We start from the raw sequence: 13,647 nt of genomic DNA, 5'->3' as shown, positions 1-13,647 counted from the left end.
AGATCATCAGATTCTCTTGTAAGCCGCCATAGGCGTGTAACCCCAAACTCTTGATATAGTGAGATTGTTGCCGGCTGGTGCCCGTGGTTTTTCCCTTTCACATTGAAGGGGTTTTCCACGTAAATCGTGTGTCTCCTTTGCGGTTTGATTCTTTACTTCATATTCCATACGCCGTTCGTTCCTAACAATAGGATCCTGGGCCTGTGACCTTGGATACGATGTAAGGCCCATCCATGGCGAATTGAGTTTGTGCAGCCCTGTGGTGTCTTGGATACGCTTGAGGATCATGTCACCGATGTTGAAGGAACATCCTTTGACGTTGCGAACATGATAACGGTGGAGTCCTTTAAGGTACCTTGCTGACTGGACGAGTGCCGCATAGCGGGCTTCTTCTACACTGTCTATGTCTAGGCGCCTTGTTTCTTCTGCCACGCCTTCATCGTATTTGTTCGACTGTGGGAGATTTTCACATGACGTCGGCAGGAAGTATGGCTTCTGATCCATGTACTAGGAAGTAGGGTGACTGCCCCGTAGGTTTGCAAGGCTGAGTACGTAGCCACCAAAGTACATTGGGTAGTTATTTGAGCTACTTACCTCCCTTGGTGTTGCCAATGTCGTGCAGCCCTGAGTCACCGATCAGGAGAAAGACACAAGTTTGAATCAGGTGTGATACTGCGTTTGCATGATTTCTTCTAGATGGTCCATTGGTTTTTTTTTTTTGAAAGGTCGATTGGGTTGTTGGCTCCCGCCGCTTCCTCCATCCGTCCATCGGCCTAAACACCACCCCTCGCGGCGGCTGCCACTTCGCAGATAGCGACGTGAGCTTAGCTAGCTCTCCAGGTACAAAGCCGCCGCACAACAGGCACGTGCGCATTCTGACACGTGCGGCCTAGCTAATCCCTCACGTGGAGCACGCCGGCCGTGTGTTCTTCATGCCAAACGCGCGCGGCCTCGATCGACCTCGGCTCGATCTGTCGCGCGTTGCCACCGGCACCATATATGTTTACTACACAGTACACACTCGCAAGAACTAGCAGTTCAATCAGTGTGCGTGCTCGATCCATCTGCTCTCCAAAAGAGGAGGATAGAGAAGGTTAGGTGACGATGGTGGCGGCGAGGAACAGCTCGGCCGGGATGCCGGCGGCGGGGAAGAAGCCCCGGAAGCCGTACAAGATCACGCGGCCGCGGGAGAGAAGAGGGCCGCCGACGAGCACGACCGCTTCCTCCACGCCCTCTTGCTGTGACCGGCCCCATTATTCTCCCCAACTCACTCTCGATCACCATACCTGACGGGCTGACATGCTCCATGTATCTCTTCCAGAGTTGAGACAGATCACTGACGGAGCAACCATGTCTCTTGTGGCTTGCAGATTCGGCCGCGACTGGAAACGCATCGAGCAGTTCGTTGCCACCAAGACGGCCACTCAGGTACCTGAGATTATTTGCATTTTTATATATAATATAATAATATAAATATGCAACCCAGAGCTTGACGATTAATCGATCGTCTGTCCATGGCTCAATTCAACTAGCTTGTTGCGTGTTCCAGATCCGCAGCCACGCGCAGAAGTACTTCCTCAAGGCTCAGAAGCTGGGCTTCGAGGCGGCGCTGCCGCCGCGCCGTCCTTCTTGCCGCTTACGCTCCCTGCAGCAGTCAGAGCCACCCTGACGGCAATGCCGCGGCGGCCATGGCGGCACAGCAGGTGTGGCCGACGGCCACCACTCCGTCGATGATGAGCTCCATGGATTTCGCGTCTCCGTCCGGCGCCGCGCAGCAGAGCGCCGACTGGGCGCGCGCCTCAGCCGGAGTCGTGACTGCTGGCCGAGCCGCAGCGGCGGCGAACCGGGCGGCGCCAGCTGGGCTGCCGCTGCCACGCTGGCGCAGGAGGACGAGATGATCCAGCTGCCGTTGCCGCCAGGTACTAGACGCTGCTGAACAATTCACCTGCTTTGCTTAGTTGGTGTGATCGTGCAACAGGCCAAGGAATAACAATTCGTAGCTGAAAATACAATCTGTTCCCGTGCCGCAGGCCATCCGCGCTTCGCCCTGGTGTACAGGTTCGTCGGCGACGTCTTCGCTCCGGCGCGGCGGCGCGGCCGATCGAGGCGCAGCTGCGGCGGCTGCAGGGCATCGTGGATCCTGTCGTCGTGGACACGGTGAGCCCGCGCTGCATGCCCTTCTTCTCAGTCGTCAGCAGATAATCAGTTTGGTCTCGTTTACATTTACACATTGCAATTCCATCTGCAGCTACTTGCGCTCGCACGTTCTCTGTTTTGTTCTGATGAGCAGATCTTGCTGGTGCTGAGGAACCTCCAGGACAACCTATTTGCTTAGCCTTAGGACTTGAGATTAGGTGGTATATGCTGACAGGTTAGCTGAACAAAGAACACAGGAAAGAGATCCTTTCACAATTTTTTTTTTGAGATGGGTTAGGACCCCTACTGTGCTTTTTTTTTTTGAAAAAACTCTACTGTGCATTATTTTTCACTCTTTTTTACATCTGGATACTTTTGAAAGATGTACAGAGGATTCTCGGGCTGAATTTCTTGGCTGCTTTTGAAAGATGTAGATGAATATCCATAGGGTCCTTTGGCACACGGCTGACCGGCAGTGGCTGATTAGTCAGTTGGCAGTGTGGAAGCGGATTATGCGTGACGCGAGAAATAGGATATTACGATAATTGGTTTTATTAAAAATCGACGTTGCTGGAACTCAGTTTTTCGATTTTACGGGTAATTGTTTTACTTATACCGTTATACGGAAATTTGTTACACTACCCAAACATCGATATGAAAATACGTACTGGGACGATTGGCTTGACGATGTCGCTAGATGGCGTGAGTGCAAGAGTACAATGATGTGGTAACAATAAGTAAACCGGGAGGTGTACTGAATACTCCATCCTCATGGGCGGAGGCACGTTGATGCATCCCGGGAATACTCAAGATTTTTAAGTAAAAATCAAGTATGTACGTGCTATATATACATGTGTATATTTATTAATTGGAAGACACTCAGCAATTCTTATTAGCCCGATACATACAGCTTGAACCAACCAGCATCATCCGTGCTAAGACCTAATTTGTTCCACCCAAAAGTCCCAACTACCATAAACACGAAGGATTCTTTCACAATAGCTGGCATCGCATCCCGCTCAAGCTCAGGCTCTCACCTCTTCCTCTTTGATTTCTCTCAAAATCCATTCTCCTTTATCAAATCCCTAACCCTGGCTACAATTTCCCAACTTCATGCATCTTTAGACGGAGTTGTAGCGCACTCGTACGTAGTGGTATCCTCAGGCAACCTCACAGCGATGGACCAAATAGAGGTGCACCTTCGGTGAGCTGTGGAAGCGCATTAGTGAGTAGTGAAACCAAAGATTCCAATCTTATTCCATGCTGACCCTTTTACCTTAACTTAGTAATTAACCAGCCCTGCATTGTAAGATGAATGTTTCTCAATTGCTAATTCTAGCCATGTTCCGGCGACAGCGATACACACGATGATTAAGTTGTGAAAGACATATACCCGGGATGAAGTTGGGCAAAAGCTTACCTCTAAACTATACCATTTGGTTCAGTTTACCCCCTAAACTATGCTATTTGGTTCAATTTACCCCTTAACATAATTTATCTTTTTTTTCTCCGTGCACAAGTGGAGTCTTAAGTTCAAATTTCGCAAGATGATAGCAGCCATCATAAGCCATGCTAAAAAAATATATCATGGAATTTCTATCATTATTTGATAGGGTACAATATTTAATAATACAATTTATCCTTCAGCTACAAAATTATATAAACACTAATGATGAAAAATTAATAAAATATTTTTAAATGTAGATTATGATGTCCACTACCACCATGGAAAATCTCAAATTAAAATTCAACTTCTGTATGGAGGAAAAAAATGACAAATTGCACTATGGGTAAGTTGAACCAAATAGCATAGTTTAGGGGATAAATTGAAACAAAACATAGTTTGGGGAGTAATTTGAATTTTTTCCTTATTTATTTACACTTTCCTATCACGACATCACCAATGCCAAAGTTAAAGATCTGGTGGTGGCCGTAGAAACAAGCATACCTAGCATGAAAAAAGGAATATCCTGCAACATAATATGTGTAGGTGTCCTATGTCGTGTGCAATTGCAATGATGCATATTCTATTTTACCCACTGTATTTAAGCTCTCTGTTTTCGTTGTTGATGTGTATGTAACTACGTGTTGGTTTATTTAATTACACGCATTGCAAGTTTGGTGTCCAAGCCTTTGCTATCTGCCTGCCGTGCTATTATGGCAGTTGCACACTTGCACATCCCATGCAGTGCAGGTTGTTATTCTATCTATATAATAAGATCATTAGTAAAAAAACTTTTTCAATAGACACGTGCATGTCACATACGTACATGTCTGGTTTACTTGTGTTCACAATTCACACACGTGAATCTGTGTACATGCCGAGCGCGAGAACTTCGTTCGGAAAAAATCTCGAGAAAATAAATAGATGAATGGGAAGAAGAATCTGAAACCGTGTCGGCCATTCGGCCCATGTCAATCGCGGGCCCATCAACCCCCACCCAGTCCCGGCGGCCGTGCCACGGCTGTCGGCCGTCGCATAAACCCGGGACGCGGGCGCATCGCCAATCAGTGTATCACTCTCTCTTTTCATCTTTTGCCTCGCCGTCGCCGGGGCCGCCGCCTCCTCGCCGGCTAGGGTTCCCGCGGCACCGCTCCGCTCGCATCCTCGGGGGGTGCGTGCTCTCCGCCGACCCGAACCTTCCGCCTTCGATGATTACTCCCGTTTGTATATACCGCCCGCGTAACATTCACGGGGAGCCAGCGGGTTGGTGCGTGGGTTCTTCTCGCTTTTTTTTAGCTGTCGCGTGTTGTTCGTGGCTTGATTTGCCTCATGATCATCGTTTGCCTGTTCGTTCGTGTGATCCTAACGGTCGTACCGTCGTAGCACAGGCTCGCGTTGGAATGCGCGATCTTTTTTGGCGTGGTTTGGTTGCAAAATGCTGCATTTTTTTTTTCTTTTTCCGTTGTCTGTCAGACCGTATTAGGATGGAGGGAAATTTGCCGCTGGTAGGAGGCCTAGGTGTGGGAGGGGTTATGCAAATTAGGGTTTTGATTTGCATTTTTTTATATATTGTCTTAGCGTTCTGTGAAATTTGTAGTGGCCTGATTATTGTCCCAGTAATTCTAGTCTACGGCACGTTTAGTCTCTGTTGTTTCCAGAACCATTTGAAATGCGATAGTTGATTAGTTGCTGTGGTGTATGAGAATTTTTGTGTGCGCGATCATCTAAAGTTGACAGATTTTGGCATGATTTGTTGGGGGTCTTTATGCTGCATTTTCTTTTCCTTTTTCTTTGCCAATGCCAAGGAGCCTCGGTGTGAAAGGGGCCTTTCTAACTAGAGTTTCAAATGCATCATCCGGTAGGTCTAATCTTAGGGGTTTTGGGATGTTTGATTGATGGAAGTATGATCTTTGGCTCGCTAGTCTCTAGTTCAAGTTTTTCCCCCCTCGAAAGAGAGCTGCATATCATTATATTAAGGCATTTGTGTGGCCTTGTTCTTACGGGGATCATCTGAAATGATAAGAGTTCAAGAGTTTTCCTGGTTCTGTGTGAGATTATCTTGATCTTTGAATTACCTTTTGCTGCGAAGCTTGGCACAATCTTTGTAACTTGTCTTGTGCCATCCATAGCATGTATCCGACCACTACACTGTTGTACTGCTGAAATGGTGTGCAGTAAATAGAAAAATAATATTTACAGAAGTAATTACTCTACTGCATAGGAGTGGCCTGATTAGGGGAAGGTAGGATAATTAATTGAGTTCTGCTGCACCAGGTCCATGCAAGTTTATTTGCATCTCTGTCGCACAAATGTTCTCTGTATAGTTATTGTATCCTGACATTTTCTTGTCCTGCAGTGCAAAATGCCTCGATATGATGACCGCTATGATTACGATGATCGATACGACCACTATGGTCGACATGGTGGTAACACTAAGTTGTACGTGGGTCAGATTTCTCCACATACTCGGATACATGATCTTGAAGACCTTTTCAGCAAATATGGGAGGTGAGCAAATCAGTTCTGAACTTTGACTTTCTATATTTGTGTTTGGAGTTGCTCCTGAAATGAAATTGTGCTGCTTGGTTTAACTTGCTTTCTGGAAATATGTTATATACAAGTGATCCCCATTCCCAACTGCAATTGGTTCTCTAAATGTTGGCTAAAAGTGAGCCATGCCATTATAAAATATAAATATACTGCAAGCTTCAAGGCAATTTTCTCAAGCTGTTCATTCAGTGACTTGCAATCTGCAGATTAGTTAAAGTACACCAAATTCGTTCTTGATTATCAAAATATTAGGGTTCTTTATCATTGGTGAAATTGTAAGCTTAGTTCTATTGATGATCTTTATTTGGCTCATTAATAGATATAAATGATGTTTTCTGTAGCTACATCAGTGCTTCACAATTTGGATCCCATCTGGTCTTCTGGATATGTTCTTCATAATAGAAGTTATTTCTTTGTAGGCTGATGCCCCTTACATTCTCTGCATTGTGACATAATGCAAATCATTGTGTACAGTGTATAATGGGAGTTGATTCTGGTTTGTCTCTCTTTGCTAACACAAGTGGAGACCAAAAGTTCAGGTTTTGTTTTTCTTTTTCCTGAGGATTCTGGCTTTCAAACTTTTTACATTGTGCTGTCTGATCGAGTATGTTGCGCTCCTCCTTGGCCTTTCGTTTCCCTTTCTCTGTTGCCAATTTTCCATCACATGCCACAGTCCCTTATGAGTTTTATTAACTAATAATTTTGTTGAAGGTTTTATGGATTGTCACCCTAACTCGGTGTCCATGGTGGGAGTGTGCCATTGGCGGAATTGGTGTCTGTTGCACCAAAGTTTTGAGCAGATTTTAGAAACCCTTTTGAAAAGTTCTGCCCTTTTTTTGTCGAAAAATTACACTTATGGCAAAGTAATGTTCAATTTGACTACTGGCTGGGGATACATTTTCATTACTTGGGTCTTGACGGAGTTACTGTTACTGTCAACCATTCTCGCAGACTGAGGAAAGTGGATCTGAAGAGGGACTTTGGCTTTGTTGTAAGTAGATCTCGTCACTCCTTTGATGTGCAAGATGTGCTCCTGTAATCTTTATAGTTGATAATCAGTACTTCATTATCCTCTTCACATTTAAGGCCAGCCATGTGTTTTGGTTTGCTGGATGTACTGCAGGAATTTAGTGATCCCCGGGATGCAGATGATGCAAGGTATGACCTTGATGGCCGAAAATTTGATGGGAGTCGCATCATTGTTGAGTTTGCAAGAGGGGTAAGCTTTTGCTGTTATCATCGTTACTTACTTCATGTGAGCTTTTCTATACGCTTCGTTTGTTGTATGTTGTGGACAATAGAGCTTTGTTGAACTACTGCCCCAGATGATAGTGTTAATTGGCTGTATTTGTTGGTTGCTCGTTAATTCGCTGTAATTGTTGGTTGCTCTATTCATTTATACTTCAGCGCCCTTTTATTGTTCTCTTCCCTATTGACATGTTTGTTGATTTCCCTAGGTGCCACGTGGTCCAGGAGGTGTCCGTCAATATGACAAAGGACCTCCTCCTGGCCGCTGCTATAACTGTGGGATGGATGGCCACTGGGTTCGTGATTGCAAAGCTGGTGACTGGAGAGATAGATGCTACCGCTGTGGAGAAATGGGCCATACAGAAAGAAACTGCCAGAACAGTCCAAAGGATCTAAAGTATTTCCTTGAATTCTCTAGGTACCTTGCATGTGCCCTTATTTTTTAGTATACATTTGATTTGGAAGTTCACAAATACAGGCGAGGGAGAGGCAACTCAAGGTCTCCATCTCCTCACCCTGGAAAGGGCCGAGGGAGAAGCTACTCAAGGTCTCCGTCTGCTCGTCATGGAAGGGACCAAAACTGGAGTTACAGGTATTGCATTAAACCTTGGTTGGTTATATGCTGCAGTTGTACCATCTGCAATGCTAGTTGCTTCTGCTTCTTAAGGATGAAAATGAAGTGTGGTCATATAATGTTATTGTAACCTGCAAGAGGTTGCAATTGTTATGTTCCACTCATGCTGTATATGTTGATGTGATAAGGAAATATGTTGATTTGACCAATCTTTACGGTATTCTAATTGGTAATCGGTGCTCCTAAGAAATGTTCTAAATTGCTTTGTTATACTTGTAGCCTGTTAGAAACAGCTACATTACCTCTAGAGGAGTTTCCATTTAAAAATATGTCTTGCAAGAAAATGACTGCTGAATTATTTTATGCAATGCTAAGCATGTGAAAGTCAGTGCTTTCCAACCCTTCCCTTGACATTTGCTTACGTAACAAAGTTATTAACTGTGTTCTCTCTAACAGTCGGCCTCCATCGCCAAGGAGGGATTACTATCACGCTGGTGGTGAAGAGTTGCCACCAAGAAGCCCCCATCACAGCCCCATCCCCAGGAGGAACCTCCCACCAAGGGAACAAGCTGAACGCAATGGCTCATATCATGGTGGGAGCCCCAGGAAAGGTGAAGCTCGGGGGAAGCGCCAGTGACCCGGAACTTGATTCTGGGGTTGTGAATTCTCAAACTTTCTCTCCTGAACCTTGATGGCTATGGACTTGAGATTCTGGGGTTGTGAATTCTCAAACTCTCTCCTGAACCTTGATGACTATGCGTAGGCATTGTCTTAAGAATCTTAGCTTTAGTGAAGATTGGGTCCCTGGATCCTCAAAAAGCTCACCTCAATGCTGCAAATTTTGCCGAGGCATTGGGACCTCATATCTGAAGGATCTTTATGGGAGATGGTGCTCTGTTTCGAATATTGCCTGCACTGAATTATGTTTCTGTGACCTTGATGATCGTGTTGCCTTAGCTTACAATTTGTTTTTATGAGGAGATGCCATCTGCAGAATGCATCCGTTTATTCTTATGCTTAACCTCAGTACTTAGCGAACATGACACATCAAATGTGAGGTTTTGGTATGTAAATTGCAACTTCAGATTCTAGTGAACCAGGGTGCATAGCCTGCAACTTGCACCTTCAGATACACACATACATGCACGACCGTACCGTATTTTATCCATCACGTGAATGTGTTGAGCATGTTGCTGAACTATCGCAGCAAATCAGGGCCCTCGGCAGTTTGCACTTTAAAAACTGGCCTGCAACTGTCTTTTTATCTTCTACTCCCTCCGTCCCGTCCCAAATTAGGTATAGTTTTAAATGTCTATATGTACATAGCAAAAAGCTATGTACTTTAAATTTGGGATGGATGGAAGCGGCAAAATCAGGGCAAAGAGGTACAGCAATATCCAGCAAAAACAAACAGGGTACACGAGTAAAATTATTTAACGAACAGCCTGTAATTCCAGCAGAATTATACTTCCAAGAATACTAGTAATTACATGGGCAAGCAAAATTTCAATTCAATTCAGAACTCGGTGTTGTATGTCAGGGGATGAAGGGATAGACAGTATAGTCAACCAAGAGGCATCTGTTCCCCTCTGAAAAAAAGAAAAGAAATGAGAGGCACCTGCTTCTAGTTCTTGTAACATTTTTCAGCGACTCTGGAACAATTGAGTCCAGCTCACCTTCCCTCAGCATTGATCAGCTGCGAGAAGGCATTACTCGTCGACATGTCGGAGTAATCGATCCCTGTGTTGCTTTCATCTGCAGTGCTGAGCTCTAGGGAGCTTACTACTCTCTTGGTGTTTGAAGGGAGTTCAGAGATCTGATTCATGCTGTCGATGTTGGACATGTCTGGGCCAGCCTCCTGCAGCTGCAGCACAAACTCCAGGTTCCACAGCACATCGCCCATCGTGGGACGCTCGACGCCATACTCTGCAAGGCATTTCTCCACTGTCTCCCCGAATTTTCTTAGTGCTTCAGGCCTGACTGTTTCGGCAATGTGCTGGTCCACTATCTGATCAAGCTCTCCCCTCTTTTGCCACTTGATAGCCCACTCAGCAAGGTTAATCATGTCCCTTGGAAGAGTTGGGTCGATAACCGGTCTTGCACAGATTACCTCAAGCAGAACCACACCAAATGAGTACACATCTGATTTGTCTGTCAGCTTCTGTCTCCGGAAGTACTCAGGATCAAGGTACCCAAAGCTCCCTTTTACTGCCGTGCTGACATGCGTTTGATCGAATTCAGGCCCGACCTTTGAGAGGCCAAAATCAGAAACCTTGGCCAGGAGATTTTCATCGAGGAGGATGTTTGCTGACTTGACGTCACGGTGTATGATTGATTTGGCAAAACCAGTGTGAAGGTAGTGGAGCCCTCTTGCTGCTCCTATGCAGATTTCCAGCCTTTTCTTCCAGCTGAGAGGCGGCATATCACCACCATACAGATGGCTCTTCAGAGTGCCTTTCTCCATGTACTCGTACACCAAGATCATCTCATTGTGTTCATCGCAGTAACCAATGAGTGACACGAGATGACGGTGGCGTAGCCCTGACAGCAGTTCAATCTCCGTCCGGAACTCCCTCAACCCTTGGTGAGACTTCTGGTTGCCCCGCTTTACTGCAAGTTTGCTGCCATCCTGCATCACTGCTTTGTAGACCTTGCCAAAGCCTCCAATTCCAATGACCATCTGCTCATCAAAGTGGTTTGTCGCATCTTGCAGCACGACAAAAGGAATCCTGTAGCTTGTATCACCGCTAGTTCCAGATGTAAGAGTGGTCCGGCTGGTTGTTCGGCTACCTGTGGTAAGGAAGCTAAGACCATTCAGGGGTGTCCAAGAACTTGAGGGCCGGCTTGTCAGTGGTGCACGTGGCTTCTTCTTTCTTCTGCAGCAGATGCAGAGAACAGTACCAATTATGACAGCAGCAAGGCCTCCAAGAACAGAGCCCAATATGACGGCAAGATGGCTCTTTGCCCCTGGTGGTGGTGCCACGACGACAACAGACCCGGTACTAATGTTCATCTTCATGATCTCCAGGCCATTCAAGATGCCATCTGGTGCACTATTCTTTAAGCTAGAAGGCCCAATGCTGATGCTGAGCTTACCAGATGGGTCACTTGATGGCAAGACAATATCCATGTAAAATGGCACTGCCAGGATACCGGAACTCTTAGCGGAGAGATCAAGATCTTTTGACGCTGGCAAGCTATCCACATATACATCAAAATAGAGCTGATACTCAGCCTTGCTCACTATGTCACAGAAATGGAACCGGATGAGATAGCTCGACCGACCGTCGACATCGAATTGCCATGTCATATTGGACATGGTGCTTGTGTTTTTCTGCACAAGCAATTGCCTTGCAGTATTGTATATGCTGTCTGGTGCATCCTCTTGTCTCGCTAATCCGTCTTGGTAATTCAGCTTTCCTGGGAAATTAACAACTTTAGTGGCAGTCGAATTCAAGAAGGAACTCTGATCGGTAACCCATGTTCGCCAGAGCGTGTCATTGTCAGGAGTCACCTTCGGCCCCCCCACATTGATCCTGTAGAATGTCTGCAATGGCTGCACCGACAGGCCGAGATACTGACCAGGGTTCAGAGTTTGCGCCGAATTAGTAATTAAATCATCAGGAACTGAGATGACTTCGATAGCATTGATGAAGGCCTGTGTGTTGTTGCCAAGAGGCACAAATGTCAGGATGAGCATGTCCCTAGTGATGTTGAGAGAATACTCCTTGAACACAGGCGCAGAACTGCTCGGCGCAGTGAAATTGTCGAGGAGCACAATGTCTTGCGTCGACACCTTGAAGTTCGCCGTGGTAAGATCATACTTCTGGTATTTGAAGGGGAACAAGTGAAGCCGGACAAAATGCCGGCCGCGGCTCTTGAGCTTGAAGGCGTAGGACGATGGCTCGTTGAATATTCTGGCACTCTGATACAGCATAGCACTGTCGAAACCCGAGACCAAATTCGGCGAGGTGGTTGCTGCGGTGCTTTGGGAGGATGTCAATATGGCCGGCCCGGAGTTGTCTGCCTGGAAGACCCTCTGGTCGACGTTTGCATCGATCGTGGAACCACAGTTGATGAGGTAGTTGTCTGCAGGGGTGAAATCGGCGCTGCAGGTGCCGAGAACCCAGATGGCTGCAGTGAAGGCTAGGACCAGTTTGAGGTTGACAGTCCTGCTATCCATGACGAGTTCTGGTGCAGATGGAGGCTAGAAGGATGGAAGGGTCATGAATCGCAGAGAGGTGTATAAAGGCTGGAACTGGAAGTGCTATATGAGATAGGTGCAAGGACTGAAGAGAGCAGGAATGCTTAATTTCTTTCAGAGCCGCAGGCACACCGCTGAACCAACGAGACCATTCCCAGTTGCAATTTGCAAGGACAATCAGAAATTGGAGAGGAGGAGAGGAGGAATGGAGAAACTGGAATTTGGCTGGGGGCAGGAGTGGGGAAACAAAATCACGGCCAGAAGCAGAAGAAACCTCCGTTGTCAGGGCTAGTGGCAGCGTTCACCAACCAAGAATTCGATCTGCGCAACAGTTGGGCACTAAATTGTCAGTTTCTTCTCCAGCATAGAGGGATTCAAACACTTTAGAACACAGCAGACAGCACAAGCCCTGAATCGCGGTAATCAACATGAAGCAGAAAGCTGAGGGCAAGGATAAATCTGCACAAGCGTCGGTGGCGGAATTTTACCTCTGCTGAGCCTGAGCGCAGGCCCCAAGAAGCGGCGCTCCGGTCCCTCTCCCCGAAGAAATAACGGCGCCGGCACGGAAAACCGAAGCTTTCGCGGAGCGGAATCCAAGCGGCGCCCCAGGACGGGAGAGAATCCGGCCGGAGAACCGAGGGGCAAATTGGTGGTAGTGGCAGGGGAGAAGCGGAAGGGAAAAGCGGCGGGCCACCCCCGAGCGCAGGCGTGTTGCTGCTGTGCTGGCCAGCGGGCGGTTTCTTGAAGCCGGGAGCACGCAACAGGTGGAAGGGAAGGAAGCGGGGCGAGGCGAGGCGACGGGCACCGCCTGCCTGCCTGCCTTTTTGTTTAACAGCGCAGCAAAAACAAAGCAGACCCCGCGTCCGCGTGGAACGGGGCAATGGAAGGGGAGAGGAGGGGGATTGGAATTAGCCCCCGCTCGCGCGCTAATCCGAGGCAAGCGTCACGATGATGACGACGGCGGCGGCGGTGGTGGTTGAGGGTTGGCGAGAAGGTTCCCACTGGAGGAACGAGTCTCACTCTCTCCTTCTTCCTACTCCTACAGCCGGCGCATGGCGGCGGTGGAGACGACGAGCGAGCGAATTGCGAAGGTGGCGTGCCGGGCCGTGCCGCGTGCAGGTGGGTAGCGGAAGACGGAGAGCAGGAGAGGAGAAACGGCAGGGTCATTAATTAATCTGCTGTATGGGCCCACCTGATAGAGAGAGAAACGGGGTTGTAGAAGAAACAAGAAAGTTGGTGGGCAGTATACCAGTACACAGTATTCGTATGAAGCAGGATTAATGGAAAGATAGAGGGGGGTGATCTGTGCCTGTGCGTGGGCTCGGCAAGATCGGGATGGCGCGAGCATTTCGCTACGCGCACGCGAGAGGAGAGCTTCGTCAGGCCGCTGCCCCGTGGGCCCACGCGGAAGAGGAAGAATGATCGAGCATGAACCGGTACGCGAGATACGATAGGCAAAGCCATAGCACGCATTCAGGCTTATCGTCTTCT

At 47.4% G+C, this 13,647-nt stretch overlaps 2 protein-coding genes and 1 pseudogene across 2 annotated transcripts; 2 read left to right on the top strand and 1 right to left on the bottom strand.

The window, feature by feature from the left end:
* Positions 1-979: 979 nt before the first annotated feature.
* Positions 980-2,712, top strand: LOC111255696 (annotated as a pseudogene).
* Positions 2,713-4,667: 1,955 nt separating this feature from the next.
* LOC101769424 (serine/arginine-rich splicing factor RS2Z33-like) lies at positions 4,668-8,886 on the top strand. Its single transcript, XM_022828052.1, has 7 exons — positions 4,668-4,847; positions 5,937-6,088; positions 7,082-7,121; positions 7,254-7,349; positions 7,588-7,775; positions 7,857-7,970; positions 8,409-8,886. Exons 2-7 carry the CDS (start codon positions 5,943-5,945, stop codon positions 8,587-8,589), a joined length of 765 nt encoding a protein of 254 aa, XP_022683787.1. The 5' UTR covers positions 4,668-4,847; positions 5,937-5,942; the 3' UTR covers positions 8,590-8,886.
* A 446-nt stretch (positions 8,887-9,332) lies between these two features.
* LOC101769025 (receptor-like protein kinase HERK 1) lies at positions 9,333-13,313 on the bottom strand. The gene is made up of 2 exons (XM_004977057.4): positions 12,645-13,313; positions 9,333-12,477 (listed from the first exon to the last, which is right to left on the bottom strand). Exon 2 carries the CDS (start codon positions 12,133-12,135, stop codon positions 9,625-9,627), a length of 2,511 nt encoding a protein of 836 aa, XP_004977114.1. The 5' UTR covers positions 12,136-12,477; positions 12,645-13,313; the 3' UTR covers positions 9,333-9,624.
* Positions 13,314-13,647: the final 334 nt, after the last annotated feature.

This window comes from Setaria italica, chromosome VII (genome assembly GCF_000263155.2).
Source record: "Setaria italica strain Yugu1 chromosome VII, Setaria_italica_v2.0, whole genome shotgun sequence".
Lineage (NCBI taxonomy): Eukaryota > Viridiplantae > Streptophyta > Magnoliopsida > Poales > Poaceae > Setaria > Setaria italica.
The sequence above is the reverse complement of the archived record's forward strand: the minus strand, read 5'-3'. Positions and strand labels throughout refer to the sequence as shown.

What these genes read in the sequence shown, in the direction of transcription:
- LOC101769424 (XM_022828052.1), top strand. Translation starts at nt 5,943, where the DNA reads ATGCCTCGATATGATGACCGCTATGATTACGATGATCGATACGACCAC. An exon ending in CTTTTCAGCAAATATGGGAG is followed by an intron (nt 6,089 to 7,081) that starts GTGAGCAAATCA and finishes CCATTCTCGCAG; the next exon opens with ACTGAGGAAAGTGGATCTGA. An exon ending in GACCAAAACTGGAGTTACAG is followed by an intron (nt 7,971 to 8,408) that starts GTATTGCATTAA and finishes TCTCTCTAACAG; the next exon opens with TCGGCCTCCATCGCCAAGGA.
- LOC101769025 (XM_004977057.4), bottom strand. Translation starts at nt 12,135, where the DNA reads ATGGATAGCAGGACTGTCAACCTCAAACTGGTCCTAGCCTTCACTGCA.